Genomic DNA, 21324 nt, shown 5'->3' with positions numbered 1-21324 from the left:
ACGGCCAGAGATCCAGCCGGAGCTCAGAGCTGGGGGAGAAGCCCCACAAGTGCTTGGAATGTGGGAAGGGCTTCAGAAAGAGATCCCACCTGATCGACCACCAGGTGATCCACACTGGTGAAAAGCCCTATGGGTGTGGGGAATGTGGGAAGAGCTTCAGCCAGAGCTCCAGCCTGAGGAATCACCAGAAGATCCACATGAGAGAACAACCCTATGAGTGTGGGAAATGTGGGCAGATCTTCAGAAATATCTCTGACCTGATGAGACACCAGGTGATCCACACAGGGGAACGGCCCTACACCTGCTTGGAATGTGGGAAGAGCTTTGGGTGGAGCTCCAGTCTGAGGGAGCACCAGCGCATCCACACTGGGGAGAGGCCCTATGAGTGTCCCCAGTGTGGGAAGAGGTTTCAGACCAGCTCCTGTGTCCTCCAACATGAGCGGATTCACACAGAGGAGAGGCCCTTCCGCTGCCCCGACTGCGGGAAGGGCTTCAAACACAACTCCCAACTCATCAGTCACCGGCGCATCCACAGTGGGGAGAGGCCCTACGAGTGTCCCCAGTGTGGGAAGAGCTTCTCACAGAGCTCTCACTTGACCCGACACCAACGGAGGCACCAGTAAGGGAAGTCCTGTGAGTGCCCCGAGTGCGGGAAGAGCTTCGTGCGCTGCTCCAGCTCCATCCCCCATGGGAGGATGGGCGTTGGATGATCCCCAGTGACCCCCGTTGGGCAGAGCCCTGGTGATCCGTGGTCCTGGTGATGCGTGTTGGGAAGACACCTGGCTGGGAGGCTCCACATCTTCCTGGCTCCCTGTGGGCACCTGGATGAAAGCAGGGGAATGAAAATTCAACAGGATACAGAATGACAGTGGGAATTGTTGACTTTAAATCCTTTTAACCTTTTGCCACTGACTTAGGAGCTCTGTGGGCAGAGAAAAGGGCGTGACACCAGACATGGGGGGCCCAAGGGGAGCACACATGCTCTGTGGGGGGGAGGACACGACCCCTAGGACCCCCCCTCACCTTCCTGCACAGGCAGAAGCCGAGCCCCAGTGCCAGGAAGACGAAGCCCAACATGGAGACTCCAATCCCTGTCAGCATCTTGCTGTGGGCAGCATCTGACATCATCCCTGGGGGGGTTTTCAGGGGTCAGGACCCCCAAAACTTCTCACAGACACCTCAAGCCCCTTCAAGGACCCTCCCAGTCTCCCCCAGCCCATCCAGGACCCTCTGAAACCTCCTTGGGAGTTAATAATATTTAAAAATTAAGAATTTTAGAAGAATAAGAGATCTTAGCTAGAGATAGGCCTTGCTGGAAGGAGTTCGAGTTAATGATTAAGTGAGAAGCAGGATTTGAGATAATGAATCTCATACTTAGGTAAAAAATTACTTGTCATTGTATGTTTGTTCAGCTGTGCTGATAATGAGAAACAAGAAACTGATAAACGAGTTCAGGAAGATCACAGACCTTACATCTGGAAACCCATTTCAAAGTCACAAGGGAGGAAACTGGAGTTGTACCAAATGTCATTTGTAATGTCAACCATTGTAAAGGTAGAAAGGTGAGAGTGAGGAAGAGCGGTTTTCCTTCATCTCTTGATGAACCCTCCTCACAAAAACGACCCCCTCCTCAAATTAGGGAGCCAACCACACAGGTATAATGACACTTAAATTCATTATTGTGCATTTTAATCCAAAGTGGGGAATGGGAGGTGTTAGCATTGTGAATATGTATTCATATTTTGGATATTTTAAGACTTTTGTAAATAAATAGACACTGGAATCTTTTGTCAGCTTGCAGTGCGTATTAAGGGGTGACTCCCGCACTCACCCAGTGCGGTGATTAAACATCCACTTTGTAACTTTAAACTGTTGGAGAGGTTTTTTGTCCATTAACAGATTGATGTTGATACTGGATCAATATTGCTATTTTGGTAAATCACTGCCAGTCTCTTCCCAGCCTCCCCAGGACCCAGCAGAGCCCCTCCTGTTCCTCTCAGGATCCCACAGCCCCCTCCCAATTTCCCCCCACTGCCCCTGGACCCCCAAACCCTCTCCCAGTCCCTTCCCAGCCCCACCAGGACTCATCAAGACTCCTCCCAGTCTCTTCCAACACAACAAACCTCATCCCAATCCCTGCTTTCCAATCCCCAATCTCCCTCCAGCTCCTCCAAGCTCACTCAAATCCCTCCCAGTGACACCCAGCACCCCCAAACTCCCTCCCAGTGTCCACCAGGACCCCCAGAACCCCATCCCACCCTCCCCAACATCCTTTAATCCCCTTTCCAGCCATCCTAAGCACCTCAATCCCTTCCCCAGTTTAAACCAGGCCATCTCAAACTCCCTCCCAGTTCCTCCCAGCACAGCCCAGTCCCCCTCTGGGCCCCCCCAGTGCCTCCCCCGCTGCCCCCGGCGCTGTGGGGGCCGGGCCGTGCCCCAGTGCCGGCTCAGGGGGTGCTCCAGGCTGCCGTGCTCCACCTGGCAGCTGGAGCTGAGCCCGCATTGCCGGGGGCGGTTTCCAGCAGCACCAGGAGCTGCTGGCTCCAGTCCCCGCTGGGGAGCACGGCAGTGGCCAGCACGTGGCCCGAGAGCTGCTGCTGGCCCTGGGAGCAGCTCAGCTGGATGTGGGCAGGGGAGAAATCCATCAGGGAGCAGAGCAGGCGGCCGGGGCCGGGCTGGGAGCTGGAGGGCACCAGCGAGATGGACACGCTGGGGACACTGGGAGAGAGCGGTGACAGTGGGATCAGCTGGGGGTGAACTGGGAGAGATGGGTGAGGAGTGGTGTGGCATTGGGAGGGAAAGGGGTGGCACTAAAAGAGCTGGGAGCAGATACTGGGACACTGGAAGAGAGCGTGGAGGTCTGGGAGTGAAGTGACAATGAACTCGGAGTAGACTGGGAATGGACTAGAAAGGAGTGTGAGGGACTCTGGGGCCTCAGGGCGGGACTGTGGTGGCACTGGACGGGACTGTGGTGTCACTGGGCGGGACTGTGGTGGCACTGGGCGGGACTGTGGTGGCACTGGGTGGGACTGTGGTGGCACCGAGAGGGACTGCGGTGGCACTGGGTGGGACTGTGGTGGCACCGAGAGGGACTGTGGTGGCACTGGGGGGGACTGTGGTGGCACTGGAAGGGACTGTGGTGGCACTGGGAGGGACTGTGGTGGCACTGGGCGGGACTGTGGTGGCACTGGGAGGGACTGGGAATGAAGTGCGCGGCGCTGGGCGGCCGAGTCCAGCGCGGGGCACTCGGCTCTGTGGATCTGCCCGGCAACTGATGAGTCATCAGAGAGACGCGCTCTGATTGGCTGACGGGCGGCAGATCCATGGAGGGGCGAGATGGACCAGCGGGGCATAAGGAGTTACTGGGATGGACTGGGAGAGCCACGGGAGGCACTGGGAGGCCCCGGGGATGGAAGTCTGAGGGCTCTGGGGTGATTCCCAGGGAGATTTAGAGGGACTTCTCCCTGCCCTTGTCCCCACCCAAGAGGACTTGGATTTGTTTCATTTCAGTGGAATTCATGGTGATTTGGGGGGAGCTGGAGCAAAGCAGCTGGAAAGCACAGTGGGCTTGACAGGGACTGAACCAGGGCAGCAGTTGGGGCTGCCTCGAGTGAGCTCTCACAGTGTGAACCTTCATGGGGTTTTTAAGGGAATTTTGTTGAAGTCTGACATTCATTATTAAAAAGCAGGGTCACAAGTGGAGCTCCACTTTCAGCTTGAAATGAGGGGATGGAACGTGGGCATGACTTCTGTAACCTCAAGTTGTTCCTTGATGCTGGACACTTTAGCTTTGGCAATCTGAAGCCCTTCAGCAGCAATGTCTCTGCCACCCCCTGGTTTCTGGCTCAGACCCAGCTCGCAGCTTGGACAAGGTCTGGGCTTTGTCCTCTTGAGCTTCGGGAGCCTCCCGGGAAGCACCAGCCCTCCCCAGCCCACCCTTGGTAGGACTTTTTCTTTTCTCTCTGCTGACGATTTTATCCCCAAAACTGCCGTGGGAACGTTGTATCCAAGCACATCCTCCAGCGCTGCACTTTCCTCCTGTGAATTCCCTGTGCAGGGAATGTGTCTGTGCTTTTCCCTGCTCTGTTCACTGACAAACAAACCTGAGCCCGTGGGACTGTCAGAGCTCCTTCATGCCATGAAATCAGGTTGTGTTTCTCATGGCATGTTCTGGAGGAGCTTTTCTTGGTGTGTCTTGTGCTGCTGGAAATGACACAAGAGCCAGGAGGGAACAGAAGCTGCTGCTGCCCGTTGGCTCAGGGCCAGGGAACCAAGTTGTGCTCCCGGGCAGTTGGGCCCTGCTGGAAGCAGAGCCGCGTTTCCCTTGAGCAGCTCAAGCTTGTGACAGCTCCAAACAGGAAACCTCAGCAGAAAACTCTTCCTCCAAACTCAGCTGCTTTCCCTCCTGCAGCTGTTTGGGAAAGAGCCTCAAAGCACAGACTCTGCTGGGAGCCATTGGTGCATTTCCTCCCTCCCGGCAGCAGCAGCTCCTGAGCCCTTCACGGGCTCCTGGCCCTTCCCAAACCCTTCAGCTCCCTTGGAACTCTCAGCACTCACTAACATACGTATTTCTTTCATATTTAATCTGCATTTAAACTTCTCTTTTTCTCTCCTCTCTATCTTTTTAATCTCCTCTTTATCTCCTTTAATCCCGTCAGCACCAGCAGGATGGGGCTGGAGTCTTGGGGTGGGTGTGGGATGAACTGAGGATCCAGCAGAGAAGGGCAAGGCAGAGGGGAGAGGACTCAGCCAACCCTTCTCCTGCTCTCTCCTCCCCCAGGCTCCAGCTAAAGCAAGTCAGACTGGAAAGGATCCCACAAATGCTGTGTTCTCCTCCCTCTGAGCTTGGCTGGGGATCCTCGGCTTCAGCCTGGTGCAGTGGCTGAGATTCGCTAATTTGAGTTTTTTGGCTAATGCACTAAATAATGTGGTGGGTTTAGCGCTGGCTGAAATCTCCAGGGCACTTACTCATTTCTCACTGTGAGATATGGATTAGGAGAAGGGTAAAACAGGCTTAAAAGTTAGAAGGAATAAAGAAACTTTATTAACAGGACTACAAGAAATAAGAAACCTGAATAAAACCTCCAGAAACCTTTTCCCTTCCCACCCAACTTTTTCCTTTCTCAGCTGACAATGTAGAGATAAAACTTTGGATGTTAATGCAGTACCAACTATACGATAGTCTTTTCATCAGTCTCTGTAGAGAGGAGAGTTTTCTCTTCTCATTCCATGGAGAGCTCTCCACAAGAAAAGTGTTTCCTCATGGCTTTTCATTTCTATGAATATCTGCCACCCAGGGCAAAACTCTGCCTCCATGCCTTCCTCCCATTTCCACACCACTCTGAGGTGTCTTCATGGGCCATGAACTCAAGGGGTATTATTTTAAGGATGAGTTATTCAAGAGTTACTCTCTTCATCTGTCTCTGTGATCATCTCTGGGAACAGAAGTTTTTTTCTTCTCTCCCTGGGGACAAAGGGTCTTCATCAGCTCTCATCTCTCTCTCTCTGTTCACGCGTCTCATGGGATCACAGATACTCCAGCACCTGCTTGGCTTCATCAATGGATACCTTTGCTCAGATTTACACTTTGAATCCTTCATTCCCCCCAATACTCTTTCATTAATGAAAGGAGTTATTTTTCAGAACGTTATTGTCCATCTCCATGGCCCTAGCAAAAGACTATTTCAGCTCATTAAAGCATCTCCTCATTCTCCTTCCACCTGAGGCTTGACTCTTCCTCGTACTGACCTTGATGTTTGATGTTGTCTTTTGCGTGTCGATCGCTCCCACTTTGCGCTCTCTGGAGAGGGGATGAAGGCTGCAGGTCTCATCTGTGTAGTGAAAGGGTTAAATGTGGCCCAAGGTGTGGCAGGCATTCCTGGTGTGGGATTTCAGCTCAGCAGCCCCTGGAAGGCAGGGGACGGTTTCCAGCTTGGAGCCGTCTGTGCAGGCCATGGCGGGGATGGGCGAGATGTCAGCAGCCGTGGCCCGGCCCAGCTTAGGGCCGGGGTCCCCCTGGGGAGGGCTTCAGCCACCCCACTGGAATGGGACTGGGAGGGCTTCCCGGGAGGGGCCACAGCAGAGCCCGGCCTGGCCTGGGGCCAGGGGAAGTCCCGCAGTCTCCATCCCCCCAGCCCAGAGCCACTGGGCTCCAGCCCAGCCCCCCCAGGCCACACAGGCCGTGGGGAGCGGGGCCAGCCACACCACAGCTCCAATACCTTTCCAGGCTGCAAACAAAAAGAGACAACTTCCCCAGCTGGAGCTTTTAAAAGGTGCTATTCACAAAGGTGATCTCACTTTTCAGTGCTGCAAAATGCTGTCAGTTCTCAGAACTGGCCGGCCATTGGCCTGATCTCAAGCAGAGAGAAACTCCCAGCAGCCGCTCTCAGAGAAATCACTTCTGTGGGTGTTTTCTGCTTTTATCTCTAAAATGCCAAACCACCACAGATGGCCTGCTGGGAAGGGGTTCGGTGCCCCCTCACCACCCCTCGGAGGGCAGAAAGAAAGAGAGCTTCCCACGTTTCTTTCCTCTCTTAAATCTGTTATCATCAAAGTGTTTCCAGCTTTTCTAATTGCCTTAGCAATGGGCCTGTTCTCAGAGCCAGCCAGTGGTTGGTTTTGCCAGGCATGGAGAAAGCTTTTAGCAGCTCCTTTTAGCAGAAATAGCATTCCCATGGCTGGCTTCTTCCCTCCTCACCAAAATTTAACCCATGCAAAACCAACAAAACTGGCCACTGGTGGTCCTGGGGCAGGGGAACCTGCAGGCTTGGAGAAAACTTGAAGAACTTGTGTGGAGCCATTCAAAAATGTAACGTGGCTTCATATCTAGACACACATCTAAAACCCAGCTATTTCTCTATTCTTTTTCTTTTCAGCTGAGAAAGGAAGTCACAGGTGATGGGGTCTCTATTCCACATCTCTTGGGTCCCTGCCTCGTAGCTCCCAATTTGGATGAAAGTTACCCATTTGATCCCTCTGGCTTCCTCCTCCCACCATCTCCTACATCTTCCCCCATTCTTCTGTGACTTTCTTCTTCTCTTTCCTTATGACCATTGCAGCCTCATCTCTGTGGCTCACAAATGTGCCCAGGGGGCTCCAGGGGTGAGGCACAGGCCCACATGCTTCTTTGAGATGCCCCAGCAGTGCTGCAGCAGGCTGATGGCTGTGCAGTTCCTTTGGTACAGGAACAGGCATTCCTGGGTTTAGTCAGAAGCATCAGTGGCCAAAATCCCGATTTCCTTTGGTTTAGTCCCATCTCAGAGCTCAGTTGTGGGGCAGGATGTGGGTGCTTGGGGCACTGCAGCGCATGAACGATGCACGGTCCCCAGGGGTGGTATATCTGGAAACATTTATTACAAGTGTACATCACTTTTGTGCTGTTTTTCCTATTGGGTTAGAATAGTGTGAGCCTGGGTAGCCAATAGTATAAATGTTCAGATGGCTGCTAAGGAATAATAGCCATGATCAATTCCCTATTAGCAACATCAGTTTTATTTCCCTAGGACAAGCGCTTGTATAACAATTTCTTCTGCAAACTACTCTGCTTCTGCTACTTGTTTCATTTTAGAAACTCTGTTCCATCCATCCTGCCTTGACTGAGGAGCAATCTTTGTTCTCTTAGGACAAGTTCTCTTTGTTTTCTCTCTCCACAGGGCAGTCTTGGAGTTACTCTTGGATCTCTTGAACAACAGGGTTTGGCTCATTGTCAGGCTGTAAATAATGAGCGGTGGGACCACTGGTGCTGTGAAGTCGATTTATTGCTGAAATATATCAGAAAAGGTCTCAGTCTGAAGGCATGAGATTTTGGAGGGGTAACAAGTGGGCCATAGCTCAAAGGTAGTCACGAGTTTCTTTGTTACACAGCAATATATCACATTTTGGCCCAATGGACAGATGACATGGAGTTTATTATTACTTAATCACCTTTCACCTTTGCCAAGTTCTGCTGCACTGTGTCTGCTTTTCACCCAATACACTGCTAGCTCACGTACACACATGTGCTTCTTAGGATAATATTTAGATTCATAGCCTACTCTATAAAATCACACAATTACAGTTGAAAACTCTCCATCATCTCACTCAATACAGTTTCTTATTTACTTCTGGCATATTCTTACTTACAGCTATAGGAACATAAGCTTATGAATTCTTGACTCAACGTCTGTGAACCTTTAGCATTGCATGAACCCAAGCTCCTCCCAAGGCTGTAAATCAAACCCTTCAGTATCTGTGGAAGTTTCTGTCATTTCCCACAGCCCACCAAAGGATTTGTGACCCTTTGTGACAGAGGAGAAGCTGCCAGGCAATTTTGTGTTTGCTGTAGGGAAGGTTGGGTTGCTCTGCATCAATTCCCAGAGCAGCGCAGAGCATTGGCTTTGTGATGTCAGGGCATGGATGCCACCTTGTCGTGGTGACATCCCAAGGTTGCCTTGGTGCACGGAAGGTCTCAGGGTCAGAGCAGCTCTTGGGCTTGCTCAGTGCAGGAGCATCCTCCTGCTTGAGGCGTTTGTCAGTGGGCAGCTGCACACTGACAGGAGCCTTGTTTGTTTTCGTGGTGGAGCAGAGTGTGCAAACTGGCACAGCAGTGCTACAGTGATGGAGCAGCTCGCTGTTGCAGTTTGCACCATTTATGGCATCGGCTATGCCGGCTATTACCTCACCAACCTGGCACGTAAGTAGAGGTTTTCCCTGGCTGGAACCTGAGCTGGCTTTTGTAGGTCTCCCTGCTCTTTCTTAGTGACCGGGTTGCTATTGAAACACAAAGACCATGATGATGCCCCTGGTTTGGTAAAGCTCCTGCCAACACCTTCAGCAAAACACGGGGTGTCTGTAGCCAGGGGGCTGCGGGCAGCATTTGCAGGGCTTCTGTTCCCTCCACGGGAGAGCCTGTGGCAGCAGAGTCTGTCATTTCCTCACTTTGCTGGCTCAATCTCTTGGGGTGACTTTACTTTTAAGATAGCTCTGAGAGCTCGGGAAGTTGAAACTGCTGGAGGCTGATGGGAGTTTTTTCTCCTGACTAATTCCTGGCCATGGGTGAGAACTGGCAGCAGTTTTAACTATTGGGAAGTGAGATCAACCTATGAACACCACCTTTAGATGTGAGGCCGGGAATTTCTTGCTCTCTTTGGTTTCTGGCTTCTGAGGAGGTCACAGGGCTCTGTCTCGGCCTCCTCCCCCCCCTCCAGGCCGGACAAGGCTGCAGAGGGCGGGGTGGGGGGAGAAACGGAGCCGGCCAGCCTGACTTGGTTTGCAGTTTCTGCCACTGAACTGAAACCTGACACCATCAACATCTGCAACTTTAGCAAGATTTTAACTCTTTTACTGCCTGCATGAGACATGCAGATTAATCCTTTTTTTCCAGAGAGAGAGGGAGAGGGAGTGATCAACCATCAACCCATCAAAGAGAGTGAAGAAACAAATTAAATTGAGAGGGGGAAGAGAAATAAGGAGATGCTTTATTAAGCTGAAATATTTTTCTGTTAAGCTATGGAGATGGACAGCAGTGTTCTGAAAAAACCGCCTTTAATTCATGACAGAGTATATTGGGAGGAATGGAGTGTTTCCAAGTGTGGATTTTGAGCAAATAATGAAGTAGTTGTGACACTGTGAGATGCTGGAACAGAGGGGGAGAAGTAAGAGTTGAAGATTTGTGGCTTTTGAGAAGCAAAAAGAGAAAACTTCTGTTTCCAGAGAAGCTCACAGAGACAGATGAAGAGAACTTTTGCCTTTGAATAACTCATTCATAAAAATGACATCCCTAGACTCATGACCCATAACACACCTCAGAGTGATGGGAAATGGGAGGAGACAACTGATGGCAGATTTCTGGGCAGCTGGCATCAGAGAAATAGAAAGCTATGAAGAAAAATCGTTTTCTTGTGAGAAACTCCATAGATAGCAGAAGAAGACTTCTGTTTCTCTACAAAGACTGATGAAAAGACTCTAGCAGGAATTGGGACTGTTGTAAACACCAAAGTTCCAAAGTTTTTTGTCTCTATGTTGTCATGTAAACAAGGGAATGGTTGGGTAGTGGGGGAGAAAAGGGTTGTTCTGGAAGTTTTATTCTGGTTTCTTATTCTTGTAGTTTTTGTCAATAAACTTTCTTTATTCCATTTAAGTTTTAAGCCTGTTTTGCTCTTGTTCTAATCCATATCTCACAGCAAGAAATAAGTAAGTTTTCTAGTGATTTTTTAGTTGCTGCTTTAAACCACACCAGTCAAGCAGGACACCTTTGAAAATGCAGACTGGGAGATCTCAGATGCTGCTCTAAATAGGCCATGGTTCTCTCCAGTTTTCTCAAAGAATTTGGTTCCTTTTCCTTGCCCACTGCAGGTCATCTGAGCCGTGTGTTCAGAGGTGCCGATCCTGAGGTGAGTCAGAAAGGAACATTTGATGCTCCTGGTGTTTCAGAATTGTGCAGGGAACTGTGAGCTTGGCCTGTGGCAGTAGAGTGCAGAGGGACAGCTGGGTGGGCTGAAAGAAGATCCATTTCCATGTTTACAACAGCAATAGCAAAGGCATTGTTGGCTATTTCCTAATTTTCCATTGCAGAGCTTTAAAAGAACTCAAAGCTCAGATTTGCAGAGAGAACGTTGCTTGCTGATAGTAGCCAGGGTGAACTCTCTAATTCAGAACTATTTGCAGCCTGGCTGAATTAACCCATTTTAATTTAGTTGGAGAGACTTAGAATCCCATTGCTATCAAAGCTGATGATTTGTGCTTGGTAGAGCTGGTTGTAGAAATCGAGCTGAAGAGAAATAAGGTTCTAAGTGATAGGGAGCTGCCTGTCCCTAACTCCACCATCTGTCCACAGAGCCCAGAAGCAAGAGCAGACTCTGCTGTGGCTCCCTCTGCTCCTGGAGAAGAGGCCAAAGAGGAGCAAAATGAGCAAAAGGAGCACGAGCCTCCAGCTGTGGTCACAGCCCAGCCTGACCATGCCCAGACAGTAAGTGCCAGTGCTGGGTGCTGCTGTCTTTAGTGCAAGGCAGAGCTGCAAGTTTCTGAGCAGCCAGCACTTGCTGTTGCTGGCTGAGGATGCTGAGTGCTGGAGTCCTGCCAGCACCCAGCCATTCCCCCATCCCGTGGCAGCTGGAAATTGGGCTTTGAGCCGTCGTGCTGAGGCCCCAAAGCGCTGCTGCCTGCGGGTGAGCAGCTGGCTGCTTGGCTCAGGGAAGCTCTGTCTCTTGGCTTCTGCCAAGCCATGGCCAAGGGCTCACACGGCATTTCTGGGGCTCACAGGGCTTGCTTTGTTTGCTGTCCCTTTTTGGAAACTTCTGCATGACCTGGAGAAGTGTTCTGCAGTTTTCTGGAGTAATTCTTCACTTCTGCAGAGTCTTTTAGGCCACCTGTCTTTTGGCTTTTGATAAGCTGCAAGGAGATGATTGTGTTGTCCATGAAGCTGTGGCTGGCCATTCTTGTCCTGTGTGGCCAAAGAAACAAACTGTGTAGTTCTGAACCCTTCTTCTTAGGCAAAATCCACAAGTGGCAAGTTTCTCTTGATACGTTTTGTGGTGAAGTCTGCAGCTTTGGAAACTGCATTGGAGCCTAGTGTGGGGGCAAAGCTGCAAGTCCTTGAGTGCTGTCTTTTGTTGCTAAGAACCCCTTTAGAGATGGCTGGTTTTTCTCCTTAGAGCTGTTTTCTTCCTCCTGCCTCTTCTGTCCTGACACTCCCTGTTTAACCTATAAATTTCTGCCTGTCCTACTGAGGTGGGACAATTCCATGGTTTAGGTGGTTTTTGGTGACTTTGGTCATACATGCATTACATGACCCATGGCTTCCTTCATTGGCATCCCTAGGGGTGTGTCAATTAATTTGTTGGTGGGGCCTTTTGAGGATCTCTGTCAGTGCCACTCAGAATTCTCAGCTGACAAAAGAGGGAGGAGAAACACCTTGGTCCTCTTCCATATCCTGAGGTGGCCATAGAGGCTCTCTGACCTGCAGCAGAGGATCAAATTGCACACATCCTTGTCTCCTGAATGAGGATTTCTAACAAGAGTGTAGATGTCAGAGGGGCAGGAGTGGCAGGGCAGGCCTGAAAAGGGCAGCTCCCAGGCACTTGCTCTCCATTTGTGTGTACAGAACATCGAGGCAGAGCCCCAGGCAGAGCTGCCCGAAGCTCCGAGGGCCATCATGGCAGTGAAGAGGAGGCACGAGGAAGACAGAAACATCGAAGAGGAGATGAATCTCCCCTGGCAGAGAGGAAATGAACAAAATCAGGTGAGTGAAAGTGTGGCAGACACTCCACTCATGAAAATTCCTCTCTGTCATTCTTCTCAGGCCTCCGAGGAGGAGCTTCTGGCAGAGCTGCAGGAAACTGAGGCTAGGATCAGGGAAAGGGAGAACAGGCTGGAGGAAGAAAGGAGAATCATCGAAGAGAAATTTCATCTCCTCGCTCAGCAGCAAGAGGCTCTAGAAAATCGAGTGAGTGAAAGAGCGATAGGCACAGCAGTCACTGCAGTCTGGTGCTTTCTGCCCTTCTTGCCTTTCCTCTGCAGAGCAGCAGGGGGCTGGGCTGATGCCTCTCAGTGCCATCCTGCTGTAGTGTCTATCCCAGCTGCTTGGAAGGACATTTCCTGCTGTGCTCAATCTCAGCTGCTGCCCTGGACAGTGGCACCAGTCATTTGCCCCTTTTGCCAGCACTCATCTCAAGGGATTCCTGCTGGCCTGCTCCTGCTCTCCTTGTTTCTTCAGGGCTTTTTGCAAGTGAACACAGTCCCCCAGACAGATTTGGAATACAAGCTGCAAGCTGTCTGTATCCCTTGGTGAATCTGCTGCTGTCCTGCTCTTTCCCTTTGCTCACAGTCAATGAGCCTTGGCACACAGGGACAAGCTGTGGTCTCTGACTGCTTTGTTCTCTTTGACTTGAGGTGGACGTGTTGATATCTCACCTGGCAGCCTGCGAAGGCTTCCAGCAAATGCCGGCTGATGAAGAGCCCCAAGGTCGGCGGCAGGCACAGGTACTGTCCCAAGCACAAGTGCTGCAGGCTGAGCACCTTCTGAAGATGGTGCAGGAAAAGAGGACTGAGGGGGAGGAGCTCCAACATTAGAACAAGGAGCTGCAAATGTGTCTGCAGCCCTTGGAGGGGGAAAGGGATCCTTGGGAGGAAGTGCAATGCTCGTTGTTGCAGTCATCCTTCAGAAAATCCAGGAAAATGGAATATGAAACTGGCCATCAACTTGATTAAAACCAACCTTGGGTTTTGACCATTTGGTTCCAGAAGTGGGCATCCAAAAAATCCAGTTGATGAGCTTTGCATGTGGCTAACAGCAACTTCCTAAGGGCTTGCATTTGAAAAGGGAACTCGGGGTAATCTCTGCCAGCCAGCTTCCTGACACAAACTCCTTTCTTCTCGCAGATCTACACAGGCTCTTCCATTCAATCTGCTGCAGCAGCAGCAGCAGCAGCATCTAAAGGAGCCTTTGTTGCCCAAGCTGAGCAGTGGAGCCGGGGCAGTTTGTCCATTTCCAGCAGTGACACATCTGCTGCTCAGCTCCAGGAGAGCCTGGGAGACTTCGTGGAGCAACTGAGTACGTCTGGTGTATTTCTTGTCTGAGGGACAGTGTATTGTGTGCACGTGCCAGCAGAGCTGTAGCAAATGATCCTCCTCACTTTGGTGTCCCAGAGACATTTAGGACTCCCCACAGGAACTGCTGTGCTCTGAGGCAGCGAGAGAGCGCTCTGGCTGTTCCTGCTGCCTCTGAGGGCAGCTTGGACTGGCTCGGCTTTGCCTGGGATTCCCTCGCCACTAAAGGCAGAAGCAGGAATTGTTCTTGGATCAGCAGGAGGCTGTGGCCTAGCAAATGATCTATGCAAGTTCTGTGTGGTAGTGGCCAAACTGAACAGAATATTTGATTCCTAAATTCTCCTTAGACTCCAGACTTCCCACCGCTTGTCAGAACCAAAAGACTTCAGAGATATTGACAGGTTTTGGGGTTTTGTCTTTTTGTTGTGGTTCCGTTTTTAGTTTTCAGTTTTTATCCTTGTTTGGTTTTGCATTTAGGGGTTTTTGCTTTTTCTCCATCCTGAAAGAGCTGTTCTGCCCCATGTGTCTTACTGGTGTCATTTTTAGGGCTGTTTTTATTGCCTCTACTACATCTACAAGGTTTTTATGAGAATGCTGTATTTTTGTCAGTGAGGACTCCTTTGAAAGAACATCAGGTGACAGCAGAAACAGAGCAAGAGATGTTTTCATTGGGCCCACAATGAAGAAACAGATACTTGTATAACAATCTGTCATTAATATCCCAGTTTTATTTTTCTAAAGATGTGTCCAAGAGACACATTCACGTGGTGTGATCAGATAAAACAGCACTGCAGGCATTTCTCAGGAGCGAGCCTGCAGCCCCTGTGCTGTGTATTCCTCAGATCCATGGCACTTTTTCATCCCTGATTCCCAGCCATTCCCATGACTCTTAGAATCCTACCTATTGGCCCAAGCCCTGCTCAGATCAGTCTCTGGGAAAACACATCAAGCCCTCTGTGATTCTGCAGCACAACCCATTTAATCTGCTTCTTGCCCATGACAGCTGCCAGTGCTGTGCTCTCAGAAAAGACCTGGTGGGGCTGAGAAAAGATCCCAGCTGATTTGGTGTCTACCTTCACCTGCTGGGACACAAAAGGGCCTTGATCTGCACCTGGCTGTGTCTGATCTCCAAGGCAATGCTGTTGTGTCCTGAACGGGGGCCACAGCTTGTCAGGGGCTCAGGCTGGCTGTGTCTTCTTGCCATTGCTTGTCAGTGCTCATGCTTGGCCTTTGCCAGCCTTGTGCTGTGCCCTGCTGTGCTCTCTGCGCTTCATTTCCTTCCAAGGACTGGACAAAATCAGTCTCTCTGCTGCCCATTTGTGCTGCACAACTGCCTGCCTTGTTGCTGCTGTGCTTGCTGCCCAGCTGACCACAGAGGGTTCAGAGCCCCAGACAGCGGGGCTGCCTTTGGCATCTCCTGCAAGTTGGGATCTCTGCCTGAAAGTCAGCATCTTGCATTTTGTTTCCCTCAGGGAGAATGGTGAACAAGGAAAATCCCATCACAAAATACATTGAACTGGAAAGTCTTGGCAGCGGGTGAGTCCAACCACAGTCACTTCTACACAGCCACGGGCCAGGTGTTTCCCTGGGGGAATATCCATCAAGTGGGAAGTCAGACAGGTTGTCCACATGTTCAGACAGCGGGCTTAGTCTGCCCCATCTCTCAGTACTGGCCAGATTTTGTCAAGTGTGCTCAGAAGGCATTGTCAAAGACATCTCCATGCTGCCAAGGTCTTGCCTGCAGCAAGGAACAGAACCTGGGAGATCTGCTTGTCTCTCAAGTGTGGGACAGCTCAGGATTCATTTCCTTCGCATTTTTGGATGTCTCCAAATCATCTGGCCACACTAATGAAAGGAGAAGAATCTTGCTTGCCTGAAAGCACAACCTACCCCCAATGAGAGCTGTCAGATAACAGTTCTCAGGAACATTTCTCTCCAAGAGTTTGCTAAAGGAAATACTCCGTGTTCAGGATTAGAATTGCACAGTTTAGAAGCTGATAGCCGAGATGAAGGAATAAGCTGCCTTTTGGAGCTGAGGCACTAAAGCCCAAGGCTTCAGGAACAGGCCCAGTGCCCAGGCACTTGAGGGGAAAATGCATCATCTGCCTTCTGGCAGACCCCTCCTGCAACCTGCAGCTTTTAGGCATTTACAGCAGAGCTCTCCTGTCTGGACTGGCTTCCACTGCAAGATCTAATTGGCTTCTCCTTTCTTTGCTGCTGTTTTGTTTCTAGGGGTTTTGGAGAGGTTTCCAGAGCACTTGACATGGCAACAGGAGGAGAGGTAAATGTCAACAGCCCCTGCAGCCTCTGCTGCTCTCCAGGCCTTTCCCCACTGCTGACAGCTGTGGCTGGAGCTTTGAGTAGAGCTGTGCTGAAAAGGCACAAGAAGCACAGACTGGAGCCAGCCTGCAAATTGCACTTGGAACAGGCTTTGTGGACAAGGCAAATCGCCAGTGGCCACATGTCCTGTAACTGACCCCCAAGGGAGCACAGAAATGGGCTGTTGGAATGTCACTCCCTAATTACTCCAGTGATGAGGTCTAATCACAAGGCACTTTGGCTCAGCTTGGCTGTGCCATTCCAAAATCACTTGCTCCATGTGTGTTGTGGTCTCATGCTACCCATTTTCTCAAATTACTCCTTTTCAATGTCATTTGAGGTGGCCATAAAGAAAATAAATGTGCAAGGAGTGAGTAGGAAGATACTAACCATGAATGAAATCAGGATCATGGAGAGTAATAGGAGTCCCAGGATCGTGAATTACTTAGCCAGGTGAGTGGTCACGGTCTTATGCCATGAATGTTTGTTTACATACTACAAGCATGAGAGCTTAAAAACCCACTTTGGTCACTGGCAGGAAATAGAGTCGTTAATGATTATTTCTCTACTTATCTCCAATGGATGGGAAGAGACTGCATTTTGTCTGCATGAATCCACCCTGGCAAATGCAGACTGAAAATTGTTCAAAACCCTGCATCAGCCCTATCTTAAGAATTCAATACCTTCTAAGTTCATTGCCTCCACAGTTATTTGGGCTTGAGTTTTTCAAGTTTCTTAAATGTTCATGAACCATCCAAGAGAGGATTGTCCTTGCATTGTTGCCCCTCTTTTCCATTGCTGTGCATGCCAGGAAGACTAGGTGCTTATTTCCAGAAATGCCATGCGTGACAGGTTTTTTATCTGGGCTCTTCCTAAACTGCCTTTCTCCTTGAGACAGCACAGACTGCAAACACTGCACAGCCTAGAGGCAATGTCTATGCCTTTACTTCTGCCCTTGTCTCCAAGGGACCCAGAAACAAGACTCAAGCAAAAAACCAACCTAGCCGTGCATGTTCACCTGCATGGCCTTGTTTCCTTTTTTCAGCTACCTTGTGCATGAGGAACTCTGGCTGGTGATGGAGTACATGGACGGAGGCACTCTGAGAGATCTCATCGATGAGATTCAAATGTCTGAAGGAGAGATTGCAGCTGTCAGTCGGGAGGTCAGGGATCCCATCTGTGCTTCCAAGGCCTTGAGCTGCATTGTCTGGGAAACAGGGGCTCAGAACGGGAGGGATTTCATGGGCCAGGCTTGGTTTCTGTGTTGCTGCTCGGCTATGGGCAAGCAAGAGCATCTCAAGGGAACTGTCTGCCAGTGCCCCTACACTCCCTGGACTCACTTCCTGTACTCTTATCCCCTGCTCTTGTATTCTATCTCTGTCTCGTGCATTGGCATTTGCAGTTCCACTGAGAAAGGTGCTGCTCTGCTTCTGTGGGAGCAGCAGGCTCTTGCTCTCAATGGCACTGTGTTCTGCCATTCCTCCCCATTCCCCTGCAAAGGGAACCTTCCACAGCTGTTTCCTTGCTTGTGCGATGAACTCACAGCACTACTTTTTGCCCCCCTGGTTCTGTTTTCTCTCTCAGTGCCTGCAAGGACTGGATTTTCTTCACTCCAACCACGTGATCCATCGAGATGTCAAGAGCAACAACATCCTTCTCAGAACCGACGGCTCTGTCAAGCTGGGTCAGTGTATTCTTGCTCAGCTTCAGCCTTCCAGGAATGGGGGGTGTGGGGCTGCTTTCAGTGACTGCCAGCTCCCCAAAAATGCTGCTGCTGGCAGTGCAGGGGTCCCCCCTGCTGTGGGCTGAAGGCACAGTTGCAGGGTACACACAGCTATGACAAGGAACCACAAGCAGCCCAGAGTGCTGTTGCTCTGTGTGTGTCTGTGTGTGTTCCTTCCAGAGGGAGGGAGCTGCAATCTAAACCTTCAGGGGAACAAAAGGCACTGCTGGAGGAAGTGTAAAAAATGGGGGGATGTTTGAAGTAGCCAATTCATATTTCCTTGGCTAAAGCCCCAAGGAAACAGAGCAGGGAGTGTTGTCCAGGAAATTCAGTTGCGCATTCTCAAACTTCCACTGGGGAATTCTCTGGCTTGGTTTCCTAATTGACAGTATGAAAATTAAAAGAGTATTTTGCTTTCTCCTCAGCTGATTTTGGCCTTTCTGCTCAGCTCACCCCTGAGCAAAATCAGCGGTGCTCGGTGACCGGGACTCCTTGGTGGATGGCACCTGAAGTGGTGAAGCGTCAACCATATGGCCCCAAAGTGGACGTGTGGTCTTTTGGAATTGTGGCAATTGAAATGGCCGAACAAAAAACTCCTTATGACAGTTTCACTGCTCGATCGGTAAGGAGCAAATACTCTCTGATCCCACTGTCTTTCTCACCTGTCCCGTGTTCTCTGCTCACTGCACATAATCCCATGGCCATCTGCTGGAAGTACTTCCACCAAGGCCCCTTCTACAAATGGCCCTGCAGCACATCAGCATCTGCTGGAGCTTTGGTTGCAGCACTGGGGGAACTCAAGCCTTACCTCGCCCAAACCATCTCCATTCTCAGGCAGCATTTTGCTTTGCCTTACAAGTCGTTCCAGCTCTTTTGGCTGTGTAGATGGCCCCAAGAATAGGAAACAAGCATCTCAGAGCTGGTGTTATCTTTCCAGAAATGAAGCAAAGAAACTCAAACCAAACCAAGTTTCTAAAACAGTGCTTTTGAGAGAAGAAGTGCAGCCCCATTCTTCTCACAGGGTAACTTGTCTGAAACCCGGAGATGAGGCTGTAAAGCCAGAGTCTCTTCTGCTTCTTGTGCAGTGCTGCTGAGACACTCAGTGACCACCTTCTTTCCTAACCCAAGCCACTTTCTCCATATCACCAAGCTGGAGCCTGGTGACGGGGAGAGCCTGCCAAAACCTCCTGTTTGTTTCCTGGCACTTTCTGGGATGGGCACAGCGTTAATGCATTGACTTGAGAATCCAACCAGCACAGGGTTACCACAGGGGTGACACTTCTGATTTCACCATGAATATTTTCCTTTTGCCACATAAGGGAACCTGAAATTTTCAGAGTGCTGAGAGACAGAGCTGCAGGTGGCTCCTGTGTGCCCAAACAGGCATTTTCAACCCAATACATTTGTGGAGGCATCTTAATGTGTCTGTGTTGAAAATGAGATTCCAAAGGTTTGTTTCCTTCCCTGAGGAACACCTGCTGCATTTCCTTTCTTTTCTTCCAATTACCATCATTTTCAAGAGCAGGACAGAAAGCCTGATGAGTTTTGTTTCATGGCAGCTGTGCTTAAGGGACCAACAAGCACTGCAGAGATTCTTTTCATGTAAGAATCCTTGGAAATAGTAGAGTTAGTTAGAATAGCAAAATCCCTCTTCCAAAAAGGCTGCCAAGCTGCTGGGAATCCTCCGAGAAGGAAACACGTATTTGCTGATGTAGTTGCCACTAACTAGATCAGGCAATGAAATCAGCTGCCAAGGCAAGATCTGCTGGATGTTGGCAAAGCTGTGGCTTTGGGGCTTGGGTTTTTTCATGATACAGGAAAGTCGTCATCCAAATGCTACAGGAAAGTTATCTCTGCCTCTCTGCCAGGGCAAAAACTGCCACTGCAGAGTGGAGCTGGAACAATGGGCTCTGGGAGAGCAGTTCCTGATGGGAAAGAAGCAGGTGGAGCCTTGTGTTTCCTTTTTCTCCAGGCTAAATTCCACATAGCCACAGAAGGGACCCCACAGCTGCGGCAGCCCGAGCAATTCTCGCCTTTGCTGCGTGACTTCCTGAGCTGCTGCCTGCAGAAAGGCGAGGCGCAGCGCTGGTCTGCCAAGGAGCTGCTGCAGGTAAAATGCCAAAAGGGCTGCAGGTGAAACAGTGTCCCATGGATGGGCTCCTCCTCCACTGAAATCCAAGGCATCAGATGAGCCCCCATCCTCCTCCCTTCCAACCTTGGTGCTGTTCAGCTGACAGTGGGGAGCAATCCTAGACTGGGCTGGGCTGACAGGGAGTGCTGGGTTTTAGCGCTGGCTAAAATCACCAGGGCACTTACTCATTTCTTGCTGGGAGCTATGGATTAGGAGAAGGGCAAAACAGGCTTCAAACTTCAAAGGAATAACAAATTTTATTATCAGGCCCACAAGAATAAGAAAGGTCTCATCTGTGCAGTGAAAGGGTTCAATCTCACCCAGGTCATGGCAGTCACGGTGTTGGATTTCAGGCTGTGCTGGGCCCCTCGCTCTGCCCGGGAGCCGCTGGGAGGGGAGGCTCGGCCTGGAGCCGTCGCTGCACGCCGGGGAGAGGGTTTAGTGTGGGCAAGATGTCAGCAGCCGTGGCCTGGCCCAGCCTGGGGCCGGGGTCCCGCAGCCTCCATCCCCCACCCGGGAGCCGCTGGGCTCTGGCCCGGCCTCCCCCAGGAGCACAGGCCGTGGGCGAGCAGGGCCGGCCTCACCAGAGCTCCGTTACCTTCGGGCTCCGGAAGCAAAGAGGGCCAGTGCCCGGGCTGGTGGTTTTCAAAATGTGCATCATCACAGAAGTGCATCTCATTTCTAAATGGTGCAAAATGTTGTCAGTTCTCAGAACTAGCCAGCCATTGGCCTGTCTCAGGCACAGAGGAAGCTCCCAGCAGCTTCTCTCAAAGAAATCACTTCCGTGTGGGGTTTCTTACTTCTTTCCCTAAATGTCAATTCATCTCAAACTAACACACAGGGACATGGAAAGGTCATCTAGTCTGTGTCCTGCAATGAGCAGGGACATCTTTCAAGAGATCAGGATACTCACACCTCAGATATTTCCAGGGGTGGGCCACCTACCAGCTCTTGGGGCAACCTGTGCCACTCTTGCCCCATGCTCCTGACCTACTCTGACTCAATCCCCGTTTCATTTAAAAAGCATTCCCCTGCCTTTGAAGCTCTTCGCTTGGAAAATCATGCTTTCTTGCTGTTTTCCTTTCTGCAGCATCAATTTATAACATCGGCCATGCCTGGGTCCAGCCTGGCACCTCTCATCGTTGCCGTGAAGAAGTGGAAGGAGGAGGCAGGAATGCAACAATCAATTTATAAACTGTCTTCTCCATGGCCAACTTAGAGTAGGATTATAGAGTAGGATTGCAGAGTAGGATTGCAGAGTAGGATTGTAGAGTAGGATTATAGAGTAGGATTGTAGTGCAGGATGGTAGTGTAGGTTTGTAGTGTAGGATTGTAGAGTAGGATTTTAAATAAAATTTCTAAAATCTCAACTCCTTTGGAACATTTCTCTCCTTCTGACCCTGTGAGAAAGCTCAACATTTCCTCCTGAATTGTCAGTTTTTTCTTAGAGGTGGAAAGTGACATTGATGGCTTCTTTGGTACAGTTTGTAAGGGGGGAAGGCTCCTCTTCATTCATCCTCTCCAGACCACACGGCCTTTGGAATATGGCCAACTGGCCAAGTTTTGCCCAGCTCTGACATTTCTATTTGAGGCAGAAACAGCAATGGCATTTGCAGGAAAAACCAAA

The 21324-nt window shown here is 50.4% G+C and overlaps 2 protein-coding genes across 2 annotated transcripts in view; both read left to right on the top strand.

Moving 5' to 3' along the window:
* Window positions 1–21067, top strand: part of LOC147646136 (uncharacterized) — a 222152-nt gene extending 201085 nt beyond the window's left edge. The window contains exon 16 of the mRNA XM_086873893.1: window positions 20943–21067. The gene's annotated coding sequence lies outside the window, so the exon portion shown is untranslated. The remainder of the gene's footprint in view (window positions 1–20942) is intronic.
* On the top strand, window positions 8329–21067 carry LOC147646137 (uncharacterized). Its single transcript, XM_086873895.1, has 14 exons — window positions 8329–8671; window positions 10333–10370; window positions 10814–10945; window positions 12080–12421; window positions 12868–12957; window positions 13357–13528; window positions 14997–15060; window positions 15757–15805; window positions 16184–16296; window positions 16889–17006; window positions 17428–17527; window positions 17992–18188; window positions 19539–19676; window positions 20788–21067. The coding sequence occupies exons 1-14, from the start codon at window positions 8395–8397 to the stop codon at window positions 20914–20916; spliced, it is 1959 nt and encodes a 652-aa protein (XP_086730021.1). The 5' UTR covers window positions 8329–8394; the 3' UTR covers window positions 20917–21067.
* Window positions 21068–21324: the final 257 nt, after the last annotated feature.

The sequence above is a fragment of the Cyanistes caeruleus genome, unplaced genomic scaffold, assembly GCF_971803275.1.
Source record: "Cyanistes caeruleus unplaced genomic scaffold, bCyaCae1.hap1.1 HAP1_SCAFFOLD_120, whole genome shotgun sequence".
Taxonomy (NCBI): domain Eukaryota; kingdom Metazoa; phylum Chordata; class Aves; order Passeriformes; family Paridae; genus Cyanistes; species Cyanistes caeruleus.
The sequence above is the reverse complement of the archived record's forward strand: the minus strand, read 5'-3'. Positions and strand labels throughout refer to the sequence as shown.